Source organism: Cavia porcellus, unplaced genomic scaffold (assembly GCF_034190915.1).
Source record: "Cavia porcellus strain 051 isolate PalLab524CR breed Dunkin Hartley unplaced genomic scaffold, mCavPor4.1 scaffold_21, whole genome shotgun sequence".
Lineage (NCBI taxonomy): Eukaryota > Metazoa > Chordata > Mammalia > Rodentia > Caviidae > Cavia > Cavia porcellus.
This window is the reverse complement of record NW_026947504.1, coordinates 19,476,632-19,495,551: the sequence shown is the minus strand read 5'-3', so window position 1 is coordinate 19,495,551 and position 18,920 is coordinate 19,476,632. Positions and strand designations below refer to the sequence as shown.

Below are 18,920 nucleotides of genomic sequence, written 5' to 3'. Positions count from 1 at the left end.
ACTAACAATATGACAAATTTTGTGATAGTGCTACCATTTTAAAATGGAATTATGACTTCAACTTGGCTTCTTACTATTCCTTTTCTTTATTCTAATTCTTTAAATAGGTTATGCATATATATATTTTATATCTATCTATCTATCTATCTACCTATGTATCTATCTATCTATCTATCTATATATATTACATGAATATATTTTTCCCTGTGGGGACCTTCCTACTTTAGGATGTCTTTTCTTTTTTAATCAGTACTGGGAATTGAACTCAGGGCTGCACATTTGCATGGCAGGCGCTTATGCCGCTGAGCTAAATCCCCAGCCCCTAGGATGTCTTTGTTGTATTTCTTTATTCAGAGATAACACAGAAGACAAGAAGGCTCAAGAACTGAAAGTTACAGGCTTTGGGTTTAGGCTCACTAGCTAGGTAATCTTGTGCACTTCGCTTATACTGATAAACCTTAGCTTTCTTTTTGATATACACATAAGGCATAAAGATCATATTCATTATAATAATTTTGTAACTGTACATGATATGTTTTGATTCCTGTTTTTCCCAATTTCTTCTCCTCTCGTCTTTTCAACCCCTCCGCTCCTCTCTATTTACAAAGCTTTGACTCCATTTTATTTTTTAAATCATTTTTTCTTTTCTGCTTCCTTTTCCTTCTCTCTTTCCCTCCCTAATTTCTCTTTCCTTTTGAAAAATGTCTTCCTATTTCACAATACCTATTGTATGCTTTGATTCTTAATTATTCTTTCAGTTTTTCACACCATCCCTGGTGTAAACAGTTGCTGTTTACACATGTGTGTCTGATTTATTTCATTTAACAGTATGGTCTCAAGGTGTATACATTTACCTAGAAATGTCTCAAGTTTATTCTTGATGGCTGAGTAGTACTGCATTGTGTTAAAAATCACATCTTTCTTATCCATTCCCTGGTTGATGGGCATTTGGATGTTTCTTTGCAACATAAACACGACCAAACGGATAAAATGCTTATTCTCAAGAAGTAAACTGCTAAATCAGAAATCATACCACAGAGTGATAACTACAATTATAGACTCAGGACACAAGGTCCCTGAAAGTAGAGACCTGAGCATTGAGAATGAAACAAAATTTTAAGGTAGAATGAGAAAAAGGAATGGAGTATGTAAGTGAAGACGATGGACTTGTGTTTCATTCTGCCGGTTTTCAGGTCTGTGTGCTACCACGTGCTAACTGTAATCTTGGGAAACTTACGTTTTCCTCTCAAAAGCCCATTTACTACATTCAAATGGAGATAAGTGACCTCTGAAGCTCAAGGCTGTCTTTAGGAGTAAATGTGAGTGTATGTGAAAATGAAAAATGTATGCAATGTTTTTTAGCATAAGTTGTTAAGATGTTAATGAAGCAAAAGCCTGTCAGGCGCAGAACCAAATGTAGAGAAGCATAAGAAAGGGAGAGAGCGTCAGCCAGGGGAGCTGAAGCCGTGTTCCAATTCGATAAGATACAGCCCTGGAAAAGTAGCCATGCACTGGATCATGATAGGACCTGTGTGCCCTGGAAGTGATGCCAATTTGTATTGCTTAACTTTCCAGTGTAAACTGAGAAGTATGTCTAGGACTCAATATGAAACAGCAATAGTTTGATCAAATTGCAAATCAAGGTCTGAGCGACACAGAGAAATCATCCCTAGAGCTGACCCAACAGGGACACTACTGAATTTGTTCCCACACTCAATCTATAACTGTTTTGGATATTATTGTCAGAAGAGTATTAGGGCGGACACAAACTGAATACTGGATGGTACATGTTTTAAATTTCTTCTCTAAGTATGCAGTATTAACTTGTTTTATGTATGCATGTGAATCTGAAGATTCAGAAGTTAAGAATGAGCTAAGCAGAATTGGAGACAATGAAAACATCACAAAAGCAATAAAATGAAATTATTTCAGTATGCATCATTTTCTTAACAAGAGCTAATTTATGTGGAGTTTACCATAAAGTTGAGGATCTTAGGGAACCTCGTATCTTCCAGATAGTCTGTTTAAATGTAATATGTAAGTCAAGACAAAGCTGACACTTTGGGGACAACACAACTAACATTAGCTGGAGCATGAAAAGGTGCATACTATTAAATCTCTCTTACCTGTGAGCTACCACTCTTGAGATAGTTTCGAAGCCCCTCCCTTTAGAAGCTCTCCCCTTTGGTCCCTGTTTTGGATCTCCTTTTATTTTTCTTACATCTCTGTCTCTGCCATGCGTGTGTCTTTTTCATATTTATGTCCTCTACATGTAGATTCCTCTTAGGACATTCATCTAATTTTTCTCCTTTTCTTTTCATATATTTCTCCAGGTTGCTATGACTCAAATCTATGTGTTCACCCTTATACTGTTTAGTTCTGAAACCTGTCTTCATTTCAAACACTCTCTTGACTCCAGTTATGTAACAATTGCTATTCAGATGTCTGTCAAGCATCTCAGATTTAATCAATCTGAAGCTGACCCTACTAAAAAAACGATGTTTGTTTTGATAATCTTAAAGTCTGCGTTACTTATAGGAAAGTGCTTGATTGTAATGTGTCAACCACTTTTGAGGTTCTGATGATTACAAATTAGTAGATATATGCTACCTCCTTTTTGTAGTTGAAGTGAATTTACTTTCTCATTATTAGAAAGCTGGTAGGACATGGTGGTGCATGTCTGTAATCCCAACACACAGAGACTGAAGCTGGAGGACTGTGAATTCCAGGCCTGCCTGAACCACAAAGTGAATTCAAAGAACTGTGGCAACACCTTGTCTTAAACAAAAAAGACAAAAAGAAAAGAAAAAAAAAGTAACTCAAATCATTTAAATAAATATCATTTATGGTGAATTGTGACACTTTTTTTTTTTTTTTATTGGTGCTGGGGATCAAACTCATGTCATGACGTTACACTTGCCAGACAGCTGCTGATACCAATGAACTAAATCCCCAGCCTTGTGACATTTTTTAAGTAGCAGAGATAAAAGCATCATATCTCCAACTTTACTGCATGCCTTTTACCAAACAGTCTTACAGGCTCAGCAGATAAACTAGTTGGAGAGATTGAAAACTCCACTCTAGGCAGAGTGGGTTCCTTTACGTATAGTGGGTAGGAAAGCTACTTTGATAAGCAAAAGCTAAAAGCACCTGGAATAAATGTGATAAAGGTCAAGGGAATAACTAGCCCAAAGGTCTTATCATGACAGTAGCAATACTGATAGAATAGAGTGAGCAACGTATAGACGACCAGAAAAAGGCATGGGAGAGATGTTGCGAGATAGATTATTTTATCTGTTTCTGAGTTGATTTAAAGTTGGACAGCTATAAAATATTATATGAAAACCTGTTGCTTTGAGACAATTTGAAATTCTTGATTTAACATAGATATAATTATTAAAATAATTGACAAATCACCTGGCAACATTTATGATACAATATTTAGAATACTTTAGAAATATATTACAGAATATGAGAGCCAGTCTTAGGACTCATAGTTCTTACCTTGTGGCATTGATTGAACCAGAGAAACACTCTGTCCCACATTTATGGGAGCCTTCTAGTATGTGATGAAGACAACCAAGCAGTGGACATGCACGAGAAACATGCAGTAAGGAATGCACAGCACACATGTAACTCCGAAGGGCAACGGGAGCCATCTTTATTACGGTACAGGCCAAGACGCTACAATAGAGAACAGCAGTTTAAAGTGGATAGACACTTACCTATCTAGGTATATTCTCAACTGTTAAAGTTCACAAGTATGCAAGTGAGTCTAGAGAAATTGGTTCCTCTGAGCTGGGGCATCTTCCAGTGGCTATAATTCTTCCTACCTTCTTGTTTGACATATACCCAATGTGGTACCTCCTGCAGTGTCCACCTGAGCTCACCACATCTTGTCTTGATTTTAGCCCATTAAATAAAGCAGAAGGAGAAAGCAGGGGACACTTTTCTTTTAAAGAGTGGCCCAGAATAAATACTAATTCTGAATGTATTCCGTTTTTCGATGTTTACTTACATAATCACATTCATTGAACTACAGCAATCACATTCATTGAATTACAGCAATGGGTTGGGTGGCCACAAACTTTTCTAAGAAGACAAAAAGGAAGGAACTGGGGAATGACATTCCTACCTCTAAAGAAAAGAAGAGGAAAATGAATTGAAGAGGCAGTTAATTATCTCTGTTCCAGAAACCTCCCTAAAATCTAAGGGTGAATAAGTGACGGAGAAATTAGTAAACAAAATGCCTACATAGAAAAAAAGTCTCACTTTCTGGCCACTGGTTGCATTCATACTAATCTCATCTGTTTAATGGGAGTTGACGCTGGTGAGATGCTATCAGTTTGCATTTTCAGTACATAGGTTCTTTGTAGTAGTTAAAGGTTCTCATTTTCTTTCTAGGCTAGTGACAAATGCATCTGGAAAGGTGCCAGTAAAAATAAGGAAAGTGCTAATGCAATTTGAGACTGGATCTGTGTCACATATTTATGCATAGTTACGTGTTCTTTATGATCGACTTGTTAGGTATTGATCCTGCCAACATGCATTTCTTCCTATCTGTGGGAATATTCCCTTTAAATATTTACCATATATTTATATTCTAAGATGCCGACATATATATGATAGAATTGATAGCACAAATAGAAAAAAACTACAGTTAGAAAAATAACACAATTAAATTTTAAATTTAATTGACTTCAGGATTCTAGCAAAACTAATTTCTACCTTTTTGTTTCTTCAAGATTTTTGGTGCTAGCTTCTGGTACCGTACCTGGATCTATAAATTTTACTTATAAACACAGTAATTTGGCTTCAGATGACTAGATAGTTTTTGTTTGCATTGCTTTGCTATGTATTTATAACGTGTATTTTCTAAAAAAAAAGAAATGTTTGCTTTTATTATCAAAACTTCACACGCCTAATGGCCTCTAGTGTGTGCTATTTAGACAAAGCTTGGTTTACTAAATAGATTCTCAGTCTGTGTTATTGCTAGAAAAATTGCAGAAGAGTAATTCTGCAGATAACTGAGAAAGGGAAAGCTTTCAGCAGTGGTGCTGGAAACCATTCCATATTAGATCTCAGAGATGACCTGCCTGAGCCCTGAAGTCAGTATTAGTAAAGAATTATATAAGTGTTGATCAGTAAATACAGAAAGTTTGGAAAAGGAAATAATGGCAATTTTGATATGTTAAAACAATTTGTGTAAATACCAACGAGAGGAATCTTCGATCAATGTTTTAATGATGAATTGCGGTGATGATTGTACAAGTGTAGAAATTTATTAAAACTGATTCAATTGTGCACTGAAATAGTATATTATGATATGTGACTCTTCAAAAAAGTTGTCAAAATCATAGAGTTTTACATACTTTATTGAAGCACCTCATGCATACAGGAAGTTGTAAAGCGATTTGTCTAACTGCTAAATTATCTTGAAATGAACAAATTCATGAGCCATCGTAGAAATCAAAATACAGGGGGCATAAGCACCACAGTATCCTCCTTGTGCACATCCTTAAGCATTGATTACTTCTATCTTGAAGGAGTCACTATTCTGATTTCTAACACCACATTTTGTAATTGGCTTTTGTTCAAAGTACTTGTATGGCTCATCCATATTTTTGCACATTGCTGCAGTTGGTTACTTTTTGTTACTATGTAGCATTCCATTATATTTCATTGTATAAAAAGGCCAAAATTCATTTTTCCATTTTACTATTCGCGGGTAATCAAATTATTCAGAATACCGGTTCTCTGGCTGGGTATTGTGGCACATGTTTGTAATCCTAGGGTCACAAAGATCACACACTTGAAGATAGCCTGGTCAATTTAGTGTGTCCTTGTCTCAAAAGAGGGCTAGCAGTGTATTTCACTGGCAGAGCACTTGCCTAGCAAGTGTGAGGCCCTAGGTACAGTCTCCAGGATGACTGAAAAATTAGTGCTTCTGTGAATTACTTATATATGTAGCTAGTAGGAATTTGTGTTGAGTATGTATTTTAGATCTTTAATCACTAGATATGCAAATGTTCAATGCTAGTAGAATCTGTCAGCTAGGTTTTTTGTGTTTCTTTTTTTTGTTTTGCAGTTCTGGGGATCGAACTCATGACATTGTGCTTGCCAGGCAGTCACTTATGCCACTGAGCTAAATCTCTAGCCCTGGTTTTTCATATGTTTATTACAATTTAAACTCCTAGCATTTATGTGTATAAGAAATTTAGTTGTCCTTGCTTTCATGTAGGTACTGGACAGAGTCAGCTTCTTTCATTTTAGTCATTGAAGAGATTTTAATTTATTTAATTTATAGTGGTTTTAATTTCCCTGAAGACGACTGTAATTGAGCATTTTCTCATATACTAGTAGGCCATGTAGATATCTTTTGGTGAGATATGTCTGTTATCTGCCACTGACTTAGAATAGTTGTTTTTTCTTTTATTTCGGAAAAGTACTGAATGTATATTCTCCTTGGTGGTGCACTTTTCATTCTCACAGTAGCATGCACGGTATTTTAAAGTAAGTTGCTTAATTTTTATGTAATTATATTTATGTTGTGCTAGTGGTAGCCACTTTATTTGGCTGTTAGAGAAATCTTTATCACCCAGAGGTACAACTTTCCTATACTCTCTGTGGGAGGTGGAGCCCAAGTCCGTGGTATTCCAGACACAGTGATTCAGGAGTCTGGGGCATCTGCCTGACCTCGGGATGTGTGAGGCAGTCCCTTCAGGTGCTTCTAGTAAGTAGCCCTGTATTTTGTCAATTGTGACAAAAAGAAAATCATAATATCTTTATTTATCAATTTATTTTGGTTTATATAGAGCTCTGGGATAGATCGTTCACTTAGATGATATAATAACCAAGCTATCAGCTATTCTAGGAAGCAGGGCGTATTATTAATTCTACTTGAGGAAACTGAGGCTGACTGGGTGATGTCAGCTTCCTAAAAGAAAGAAACAATAAATGGTGGAAGCCCTGTCTGTCTAATATAATTAAGCTCATAGTACAACACCAAGTGCCTTTCGTGTTCCATCTGTGCAGAAATTTACTAAATTTTGCCCCTTGATATGAATTTGTTACTAACCTATCTAACATGAAGGTTCATTTAGAAGCTCATTTTTCTGTTACAGATAAAGGAAGACCTAAGTCTAAAAAAATAACAGAAACTGGAAGAGGGAAACGATATTCATACAAATTACCTCAAGAATACAACATAGAGACTGTAGTGGTTGCAGATCCAGCAATGGTTTCCTATCATGGAGCAGATGCAGCCAGGAGGTTCATTCTAACCATCTTAAATATGGTAGGCAAACTTTAAAGTGCGCTTGGAATTTTTTCAAGAAAACTCTAAGGAAGAAATGTGTGAGTATTTATAATGAAGTTCTTTAAAAATTAACTCACTACTATTCTTTTTATTTATTAACAGCAGTACAAATGCTGATTTGGTATCTTTAGATGTACCAAACTGATCTGTCTCCTGAGAAATAGCAGAATAATGATTCCTATGTTTTAATAAAAAAAGTAATTCATTGTTAGTTTTGATGTGGCGAAACTTGCTGTTACTTTATGCTATATTTTCCTTATTTAAAAAAGAGGATCTGTTAATATTAGCAGAAATTTTATATTTGCTTATGTGGATTTTTGTAACACAAACGCTATATATTATTTATGAAATGGTATAAAATTGGATGTTGGTATTTCCTAAGTTCTTTATATGAGTATGTAAAATTATATGTCAGATGTGATTCTGGCTGATTAGTCAAAGTTAACAACTACTAGATAAAACTTTAACTAGCTGAATCATAGGTAGCTTAATTTCTTGACAAATTCTAGATTACAGAAATGTAGTACACATTTAGTATCTAGGAATGCTTACTAGTAAATTAATTCTTAGATAGCCATATAATCTTTTGGGTAGGCCTTCTTCAAGGAAGAAAAAGAAAATGATAATTAGGAAAGAATAAACAGAAATAAAAAAAAACAAAACCATGTATCCATTTATAATTCTCATTATCATAGAAAATAAGGTAAGAACCATTGAATCAATATATACATTTGTTATTTTTATTATCATTTGTTTTATCATTGGACAGAGTTTTCACACTTTAACATTTCTGTCCATATTTAGTTGCATCGTGACTATTCTGCTACTATTTCTTATAAGGTAGACAAAGAACTTTGGTCTCATCTACATAGTTATGCCTCAGTAAACCTGGGTTAGATGTGCCAGTTTTAAATTCTGTAATACAAATGGAATAATTACTATTCTTTTAAAAACAAGGTACTACCTTAAAAAATCATCTTGCTTTCCAGCTTTTAAAAATAAGATTTCTCAATTAAAGTGAGACTTTCCCATATTTAACCTTTAAAAAATTTAAGATATTTTTCAGTTTTACTTTAGGATTTCTATTTTTATTTGTTTTTAGGTTTTTAACCTTTTCCAACACAAGAGTCTTGGTGTGCAGGTCAATCTTCGTGTGATAAAGCTAATTCTGCTCCATGAAACTCCAGTAAGAATGTCTTGAGTTTTTATTCATTAAGTGGATGAGAAATTGTGTTTAAGAACTTTAAAGTGAAGGGAAAGTTAGACACAAACTTTTATTGACGTAAAATCCAGAAATACCCACTGAGTCACTTAAAGTGTACATAAAACTGACTTAGTTTTGGTTAATACCTCAATTTCATTCAAAAAAAGGAATGTTCGTAGTTTCCAAGGCTCCTGAAAACAAACCTTAAGCTTCCAAAGTGTAATTTTAAAGTCATTTCATATAACACATTTATTCTATCGCTTTAACATGTGCTTTTAAAGTGTTTTCTTATCTGTAATTCATTCTAGATGGAAAATAGTCTGTGGTATCATTTTGACAAACACCTTTACTGGTGTTTCAGGAAGCCTTTTTTCTTAAATTGCAGAAATAATGAATTATTCACATCTGAAAATTTCAGTTTTTGAATATTCTGTTGCACCTTTTATTTTTTTAGAGTAGTATTCAACAGATTTTGTAATATTGTACCTTCATAAAATTTTAAGATTTTTAGGTCAGGCTAAATTAAGCATAAATGCCTTCCAGGTTCTAATTAACATTATGGTTAGAAGTCTGCTTTAGTAATTCAGGAAGTTCCTTCAGTTTTTAGCTTTTGTGTATGTAGGAGCAATCTGCCTTGAAGGAAAATGTCTTCTGTTGCAGGCAGATTTGTATATTGGGCACCATGGAGAGAAAATGCTAGAAAGCTTTTGTAAGTGGCAACATGAAGAATTTGGCAAAAAGAATGACATACACTTAGAGATGTCCACAAGCTGGGGAGAAGACACGACGCCAGTGGATGCAGCTATACTTATAACAAGGTAAATTTTCCACGGCCAGCTAAATACCATTCCTGATTCAATGGCTGTGCTGTCAATCCCATGAACCCCTTGATATTATGCTTTCACTCCAAATTTCATGTTCCCCAAAATTTTGGCTTAATGATTTTAGTTATTTCCTTTATTGTAGAAAAACTGATTTCTGATTCACAAAATGTTGGATAGAAAATTGACAAACAATTTGGTTAATTAAAAAATTCACACTCAAAATTTTAACATACAAAGCCATTGATAATGAGGAATGAGAAAAGCTGTGTTGATTTTGGTGGAGCTTCAAAATCATAAAGCCACACTGTATGTTTTCCGGGCATCACCATGTAAAATAAATTAGTAAGTTAAATTTATCAATTTTCTGGATCCATCTGAAAAATAGTTTCAATTCAATCAGTAGTTAATTTTTAGCTTCATTGTGAATTTACTACTCACAGATATTTCTAATGCAATAGGAAAATATATAAATCGATGAAATAAATAATAGCAATATAAACTGTAAGTACCGTGTACTAGTATTATCCATGAATTTGTCTTGCTTGGAATGAATAACAAATAATAATTCATTTTCACCAACAACTTAATTTTAGTCGTTAAACATGTGTTTCATATCACAGAATTCATAATAATATACTTAACATTATTTTTAGAAATCTATTTAATTCATGGTAGTTTCTTATTAATCATATGAAAACTATTCTAATTATAAATAATTCATAAAAAATCTCCATACAACCATACATATAGGTGCAATTAAGTAGAACTGATACTTGACTTTTGCAATAAACAGCTACAAAGCTACAAAACTACAAAACAACTACGAGACAGTCATTCCAAAATAAAACAAGAGACTTCTGTCCCTGAATGAAAGAAAATGTATAGGTTAGCCCAATAGTTACTGTAACTTTGGCTACCGGGTCAATTTCTTGCTTGGAATTATCAGCAAGTAGGACCACAGTGATCTGTCCTTCTGAGGATACCAGAGGTAAGATTCAAATGCATGAGATGCCACAAATCACAAGTGCAGGTCACCTTTGAGAATTTGGCAAGTTTGAATATGCACAGAGACTGTCTTAGATCTATCCAAGTGTTGCTTAACTTTAGATTTGGAAAACATGGTATGAATTAATAATGGAAATCACAAGAGTGGAGTAGTGGTGTGAGAATATTGATGTGAGCTGAGTTTTTAGAGGACCCCAAAATGAAGTGATTAGGAATGACCTGTACGTTTAATTGCATGATCTTACCAAATCAATCTGTCACTGACAATTTCTTAAAGGAAACTGTACCATAGAGAAGATGCATGTTCTTAAGACATATTTAACAATGTTACCAGCAAAATAATTTAAATAAACAGAATGTGAAGAGTTAACAGAAGTTTGTAAAATTAGATAAAGGAATTAAATTTTGATTACTTCTTAAATAATTTGAAATGAATGCATATCTTTACTTATAACCCTTTAAAAAGATTATTGTCTACCTTTTTTATAAAAATAACTAAATTAGTTTCTTCTTTAAAAAGTATTTTTAAAGAAGTCTATTACTGTGACATTGATTTCATTCTTTGTATCTAAAGCTATTTTTCTATTAAAAACTGAAAAAAAATCAAGTATCCCTTTATTTATTAAACTTTTTATGTGATAAACTCTTAAAATCAGAATTCTTTTGGGGGGAGAAGTTTTTATTTTATTTGATTCAGATATTTAAATAACAAAGCAAAACAAACATATTTTTTACCCTATAAACTCTTTCTTGATTTCATTTCCATCTTTTTTTCTTTAGAAATACTTATCTGGTTTATTATCTCCATGACTGTTTTTATGTTTTCCTTATATATATAGATGCACATAAAATTTATAATACTGCACTTTGGCTGTGATACGAATAACCAAATCCTTCTGCAACTTAGTTCAACGTTAGGCTTTTGAGCTCTGGTGCTAAAGAGTTATGTTGGTCCGCCTGTTTAACTGTTGTATAGTAGTGATCCACTGAATGAATGATACTACCATTTATTGCACAACAGTAGAACATTTAAGTTGTTTCCAGTCTCTTTCTCTCATAAGCTATGCTCTTGTGACTCTCCTTATACATGATCTTTGATACACATTAACTAGTTATTTTTCATTATAATCTACTTTATTATTAGCCTTTCCTAGCCATGCAATACAGGTATTATTTAAAGAAAAAGTTCATAAAACAGAGTAATATGACATATTGCATACATTTAAAAAGTTGTAAAATATAATATAGTTAATAATTGATATTCACCTATTCACTTAGGAGGCAGAACATTATTCTTAGAATTGAAGTTTTTTTACATATTTTAAAAGTAATATTTTATCACAAAAACTTATTCCAAACATTCTTTTGTCCTTCAGTAGTGTTCTCTAGGAAATACTGTAAGTTAATTCTTTTTTCCCAAGCTTATTCTCCTGTTCAAAATTTAAAAATTAATTTTAAAAATACTCTCATAATATAAAAATATTTTCACGATAAAACTTAAAAACTTTTGTATTAACAATTACCTTTTATCCAACTCTTCAATTCAAAGGTAACTCATGTTGACTTAATATGTATACAAAGTTTGTATATATGTAATGTTTAGTATTTTTCATTTGTAAATATGCCATCAAAGTCTTTACATGGCCTTCACTGTAGCAAACAGAATAACATTCCCTTGAATGCATCCATGTCCTAATCCTCAGAACCTGTGAATGCATCACCATTCATGGAAAACTGGTTGTGAAGATGTGATTAAATTAAGCATCTTGAGTTGTGAGATTATCTAGGGTCATCAGAGGGAGTTGAAAGTGATGTTTCAAAGTCCTAAACATGGAGCAAGAATACAAAACTACAGTGTCAGTAAGGCAGTCTGGCACATGATACATAGCTGGCTGTGAAGCTAAAGAAGAGGCCACAGTTGAAAAATACAGAGAATGTGTAGAAACTACAAGAAAATGGGCTATACACCAGAGCATCTAAGAGGACAGGAAACTTTTTTTGTTAGCAGGAATTGAACTCACAACTTTGCACTTGCCAGGCAGACGCTTGTACCACTGAGCTATATCCACGGCCCCTGAATTTTTTTTTTTTATCTGATCAAGTGTGCGCTCGTTTGTCACAGCAGCAAGTAGGAAACAGATAATAAGCATATAGATCTACAAATGGAGGAAGAAACAGAGATAGTATATATTACATAAAACTATCCTAATTGATTTTGTGTGTGGGGGGGTTGTTCTGTTCTGTTTTGTTTTTTGATACCGGGAATCAAACTCATGACCTGACACTTACTGGGCAAGTGCGTGAACCACTGAGCTAAATCCCTGGCCCTGTCCTAATTGGTTGAATTACTTTTTTACTTATAGAACTTTCTGCTTTGTTGTTACATGATATTTTTATCTGTAACTATAAATATGTGCTAATATTTACCTAAGTTTTAAAAAAGACTTGCCCTGTCTCGGGATATACATATACCAAACACTGATAGGTACCGACCAAATTCTTCCTTATAGGAAAAAGTTTATATGGAGGATCACTTTTTTCTCTGTATCTCTGCTTCTACTGACACAGCAGTGAAAATCAGTCCATTGAGTGAAATATTTTATTTCTAACTGACCTAGTAGCATTTACTAAGGCCGTCTACATAACTGTCTTGTGTAGTTGTGATTTAAATTTTCATTTTGGCTCATAATGACTCTGTGCCTATGAAGTGTGCATCATAGTTTCATTATGCGAGTTTATGGAAATGATACTGTTAGATTTTGGCAATGGAGAAGACCAATAAATTTTGCTTAAGTTCTGATATATATTGAAATAAAAGAAGTGTGGACTTTAATTTCCAGAATGAAGATGTATCTGAGAATAAGACTCACTGCAGACTTTAATAGTGCCCTGGGATATACCCATAAATGATTCATTGAAATATAGTTCTGCGATTTGTATTAAATCAAGATATTCTGCCATTTCTCTATTTTATTAAATTTTCTGTCAAACTTGCCAGTCATATTCATTCGAAAGTAGCTTTTGGAAATGTTGTACATAAACTGAAACATTTTCATAACATGAAAGGCAAATCCATCATTAATAAAATTCATTTTTAAATTACACTATTTTCAAAGACAGACATATCTTCTCTGATTTCAGAGTGAAATGTAAAAATTACACTAAACAGCAAATTGTTAGGAAAACATATTTTATGGTTTTGTTACTGTGAACCCATAAGCATTGGGTCAGCTTTAAACTACTTATTTTATTGTATTACACAGAAAGAAACTGACAAATATATTATCTCAGATAGGTTTGGATTTAATAGAACAGTATGCATTGTGGCTGAGACTAAAATTAATCCTTGAGCCATATTTTTTCTAGTAGTGTGTCCACACAGTATACCTTTAATAATTATCTAAGGTATGCATTCGCTAAAACCTGCATCTGGTCTGAGTTCAGCCTGGCAAATAAGCGTAAAAGCATGGAACCCATAGAAATTAATACTTTTCTCATTCCATTTTTCACAAGCTCATTGCAAAGCTAAAGACCAGGCCACCATTACAGTCACACTAACTAAGGACACTTTCCTCATAACTGTGTCTGTCTCCCAGCCATCCCCCAACACAAAAAAATCTTTGCACATTTTGAAATTATGGATATATTATTTTGGTCCTCTAGGAAGAAATAAAGAACTGGAGATTAGAAAGAATTATAGTCTCATCTGAGTTTTATTAATGCGACTGGTGACTTATTCTTTAATTTAGCAAGAGGTTCTTCCAATGCTTGGGTAAAAGAACTTGTGCAATTTTTATGTTTTGTAAACAATATGCTTCATGCATTTGTTTGCTAAGTGAACAGAAATTGTCTGTGTGAAGTACCTAAGTGCCCTTGACAGTAAGCAGTACATTAGTTATAGTTTTATCATGTTGTTTAGTTACAGATGAAGTCCCTTGGTTCACATAATAAAAATGAAATAATCACGATGCAGGCTCATGCATCATGATATGATGTGTTATATATTTAGCAAGATACATAGTCTCTTTTTCCTTACATCTGAATATATTTTATACTCAGTGATTCTTGGCCCTAAGGTAAGGATTTGATTTTGTGTTTCCCTTTGATTTGCTGCATTGCCATATTATTTAGTATCTTTTGGGTGTTTCTTTCTCCATTTGTTTGTTGGCGAAGAAGATTGTCATTATTTAATACAAGTCCTAAATCTTTCTCACTGATTCCAGGGACCTTACTGCGTTACCAAGGTGACAATGTCATCACTTTCTGAGTCTTTAAAGACTGCCTTGTGTCCTTTGCTGTATTCAGTGCATTGCCTTGAAGAAACAGTGAATGCTACCACATCTAATTGCACAACTTACTCACTGCAATGTGTAGAGGAAACAACTTACGTGGTTGTGTAGCCATTGTATCCCGAGAGTACATGGTGCCCAACCTGGCCTATGGCATGGTGTCACAAGGAAAAATTTGATTCCTATTCCCTAAGCAGACAAAATCTAAGTGTATTTTGCCATTTATTTATCAGCAATATTCTAGAGAACCTTTTCCATTTTCCTTTACCTATAGTTATCACCGACTTTTTATACATGATGTCACCAGGGAAATACATGTTCCTGTATCATTTGGAGTTAGTCTTTAAATGCAGAAACACTATAGTTAAATTGAATTTCAGAGAAAGTAGATTTTTGTCTCATCTTGATAGGCTGGCAAGATTTCGTTTACTTTTCAGAATCAGCAATAGAGTTGAAACAGACACGATGAAAGACAGTGAAGAGGGAAACTCTGGGAATGTCTAGGAATCTTGTCCACTAAAATTAAATAATCATGGACATTATAGTAAGAATCATTCTCTTACTATAACGACCATTTTATCTCCTCTGAAAAAGTGAGTTTTAGTCTGAGGGAAAATTTTGTGATGTCAATGACCAGAGTACTATGACCAGAAAATAATGAAGTAATATATATAGAGAGAGGGTCCCCAAGAAAAAGTACTGACAGTTAGAAGTGGGCGTGTTAAAGGCTTACCTCAGTTGGGCTATCGTGGAACCGTTGAGCTGTTTAAAACCTCCTTAATTATGATTCTGCGAATAAATATTATGATTGAGAGCAGTCTTGTTCGGTCTAGATTACAAGTTTTAGTTCTGTATTTTGAATATTGAAAGAAGCTGAGTACTAGTGTACTTGGAAGAAGATTATGGGGGTCATGTAGAGTGGTTATGTTTTGGGGATAAAATTTCAATTCAGTGGTATCTCAGTTCATGAGCTTGATTCTTTGCATGATTCTGGTTGCAAACTGGGTTGGATGAGAACTGAATCAAATTCGGTGCTTCATTCTATGTTGAAGCCCACTTTGTCAGAGGAAATACAATTTGATTCAATTCTCATTCAGTATGGTTTGCAATCAGAATTGTGGAAAGAATTAAGTTTGTGAACCAAGGTACCACTGTATATCTTCTCTGATTTGTCATGTTTTCTAATTGTAGAATGTGTTTTCAGATTCTTTTTAAACAATAAAAATCATAATAAATTCATTATTGCAAGTGGACAATGATTATTTAGTTCATCAATATCTTGCTATTTATTTTTTAATTACTAATTGAGACATCACTTTGTGACACTCATTCAGTTAGAATAATAGATTTGTAAGAAATATGACATTTTAATAGAATTATATATTCTATATATTTTTTTTAAAAATTGAAGAACTAACAGCCAAGTCAGGTGTCAAATACTAATAGCTAAGCCAGGTATGATGGCAGAGACTTGTAATCCTAGCTTTCAGGAGAATGACATAGGAAGATTGCCCTGAGTTCAATGTCAGCATAGACAATATGGTGAGTTCAAGGCCATCCTGTACTCAGTCTGTGAGACCCTGGCTCAAAAAACAAAAACAAGCAAACAAACACACAAAACAGAGCTAACAGCCAACCTAAATTGTCCAAGATTGATTATCTTGTTCATAGATTAACAATAATAGGAAACAATAACATATTTGTGTAAATTAGTAAAAATGTTTTACTCTGTTCCTGTTACTTGGAAACACACAATGATTAATTAGTAGGCAAAATGTTGTACTGCTGCACTGTGTCTACTGCATTTGGGAGATGTCCATTACCTTGCAAGTTGGATGACTGGAACTGTGCAGTAGATATTTGGTCCTGCAAATTAAAGGTGTCTTTGAATTATATTATCCAGGCCAAAGGAGGTGGGAGAAGGCATGATCACTGAAATAAATCCTAGTAAGGGGTATCATGCCAGACAGCCTGAGTTCTGATGCTTGAGTCAAAAAAAATAAAGAAAGAAAGGAAGAAAGAAAGAAAGAGAGAAAAAGAAAACGAAAGAGAAAAATGGAAATAAAGTTTGTTAAATAGGGAGGAGAAGAGAGAGGTTGAAGATACAGTAGATGCATGGAAAAAAAGCTATGTTATACACAGGTAAAATTTCCTATAGTGAATGTGGTCATTACATATATCTGAAATGCACCAATAATTTTTTTCTTCAGTGTACTGGGAATCAAACTTAGGGCCTTGCGCTTGCCAGGTGTGTTGGTTACTTTTCCTTCATTGCTGAAACAACACAGCTGATGCCAAAGTTAAGGAAAGAAAGATTTATTTAGCTCACAGTTTGTGGAAGTTTCAATCCATAATCTGCTGGCTCCAAGGAAGGGTAGCTCATGGCAGAGGAGCAACAGTTCCTGGCAGGAGAAGATAGCAGAAGCAACAAGAGCAAAAGGTTTCCCTAGTGTAAGAAACTGAAAGAGCAAATATGATCCAAGAAGTCTTGTATAAGGGTAAGAAACTGCCCAAAGAGGAAAAGTAACTGGGACAGGGGAAAGGAGGAAAGATGGAGGGGAAAAGGAAAAGGACATAAATTTATATGTATATATATATATACACACACATAAGATAGCTAAGATGACTATACTACTAATTCTATTAGTTCATGGAAAAGAACAATTAATACTCATATGGTTTGATCAATTTTCCATGTCTATGTCTGGTAATCTAAGCAACCCTTTGAAGGTAACAATATGCAATATTACAATCATCATTAAATTCCTATCATCTTGTTTTGAAAACCTGTACCGTTACTGTTCCAGGTTTTTTGTTGTTTGCATGTCTCTTGCCTTTTATTTTTCTTTCATGTACCTTTTTTTCTCTTAAGTAAGTAAATAAGAAATAACTGCTTAAAAAAGGTGGAGGAGCACGAGAGAGGACTCTGTTCCTTGTACCAGCAAAGACAGATTTTCAAGAAGTAAATATTCTGTATCATTCATCATCTCAAGTCAGGGAAAAATGGTTCTCAGGCCTTCGTTTTTATGAATATGATTCTAAAAATTGGAGCACTTAGTGAAAGCATTTTCAAAACTATTCTGGGATGATGACATCTTAATGTACACCATATAAAGCAACCATAAATAAAATACAATAAATTCATAATAGAGCTACAAATTGCATAATGAGAACATCTTTGACGATAAGAAGCAAAAAAAAAAAACCACAATAATGAATAATATTTTTAAATAATATTGACAGGAATTATAAAAAGTATGCTTACATGATTAAAAACAAGAATTTCAAAATATGAGTATAGGATGTTCTTGGAGCAAATAAAGTTTGCTTTGAAACTGAAAAAATTTCAGGAGAGGAAATATGGCACTATGCTTAAAATCAATTTTGTATTTTAGATGAGAGGGCTAAGGCACAAGAATGTTAAGTAAGCTGTCCAGGGGTCACACAAATAGTAAGTGGTAAATACAAATTTCAGAGAGTATGCCTCCGAATGCAAAAACTGTCAGTGATAAGTTCTATTACATTGTGGATTACAAAATCTTAAATAATTGGTAGCAACAGTGAAGTATTCTCAGGGATTACTCTTCCAATATAGTGGAAAAATAGAGAGGAAAATTATATAATATTATTGCCTCATTTATTTAAAAATATTCATTCATATCATTCAAACTGGTATTGGTATTTAAAATTGTTTATATCTTATAAAATAGTATTTTTTAAAAGTTATATTTCTTATATTTACAACTCCTGCAATTTTTTTTTTTGTGTGTGTTATGGGAATATATCTTCCAATATATTTTCAAAATGCAAAGCCATACTCCAGCAATATGTTCTTATCTTTTGTAATTGAGCAATGAACTCTTTCAAAAATATAAAACAAGATGGGTATATATTTCTGAAATATTTCATATGAAATGGGAAATTAAGTCATATGATTCTATCAAACATATATGTACTATAGAAGTTGAATGTCATGTTTTATTAGAATTAAAGATTAGTCTTATCCGGAATTTTATCAAGTTTTGTAAGTAAAAATTATTATCGTCATGTAACACTTAACATGAGTCACATGAGAGCTACTGATTGTGCGAAAGAATTTATCTTTGGTATGATTTTCTTTTTTTGTAGGAAAGATTTCTGTGTACACAAAGATGAGCCCTGTGATACTGTTGGTAAGTGTATATGAAAGTACTCGTACTTTTAGGATATTTGGAGACCCTGAACATGTCAGTTGTTTAAATACGGAAAATTATTTGAGTGTGATAATTTTAAGAATCACC

The 18,920-nt window shown here is 33.5% G+C and overlaps 1 protein-coding gene across 3 annotated transcripts in view; it reads left to right on the top strand.

The window, feature by feature from the left end:
• Adamts19 (ADAM metallopeptidase with thrombospondin type 1 motif 19) overlaps positions 1 to 18,920 on the top strand; it is a 234,747-nt gene that overhangs the window by 43,308 nt on the left and 172,519 nt on the right. For all 3 annotated transcript variants that reach the window (XM_063232406.1, XM_063232408.1, XM_063232407.1), the window contains exons 4-7: positions 7,125 to 7,297; positions 8,421 to 8,504; positions 9,183 to 9,340; positions 18,769 to 18,812. In XM_063232406.1, the coding sequence (XP_063088476.1) occupies positions 7,125 to 7,297; positions 8,421 to 8,504; positions 9,183 to 9,340; positions 18,769 to 18,812 (459 nt within the window). The remainder of the gene's footprint in view (positions 1 to 7,124; positions 7,298 to 8,420; positions 8,505 to 9,182; positions 9,341 to 18,768; positions 18,813 to 18,920) is intronic.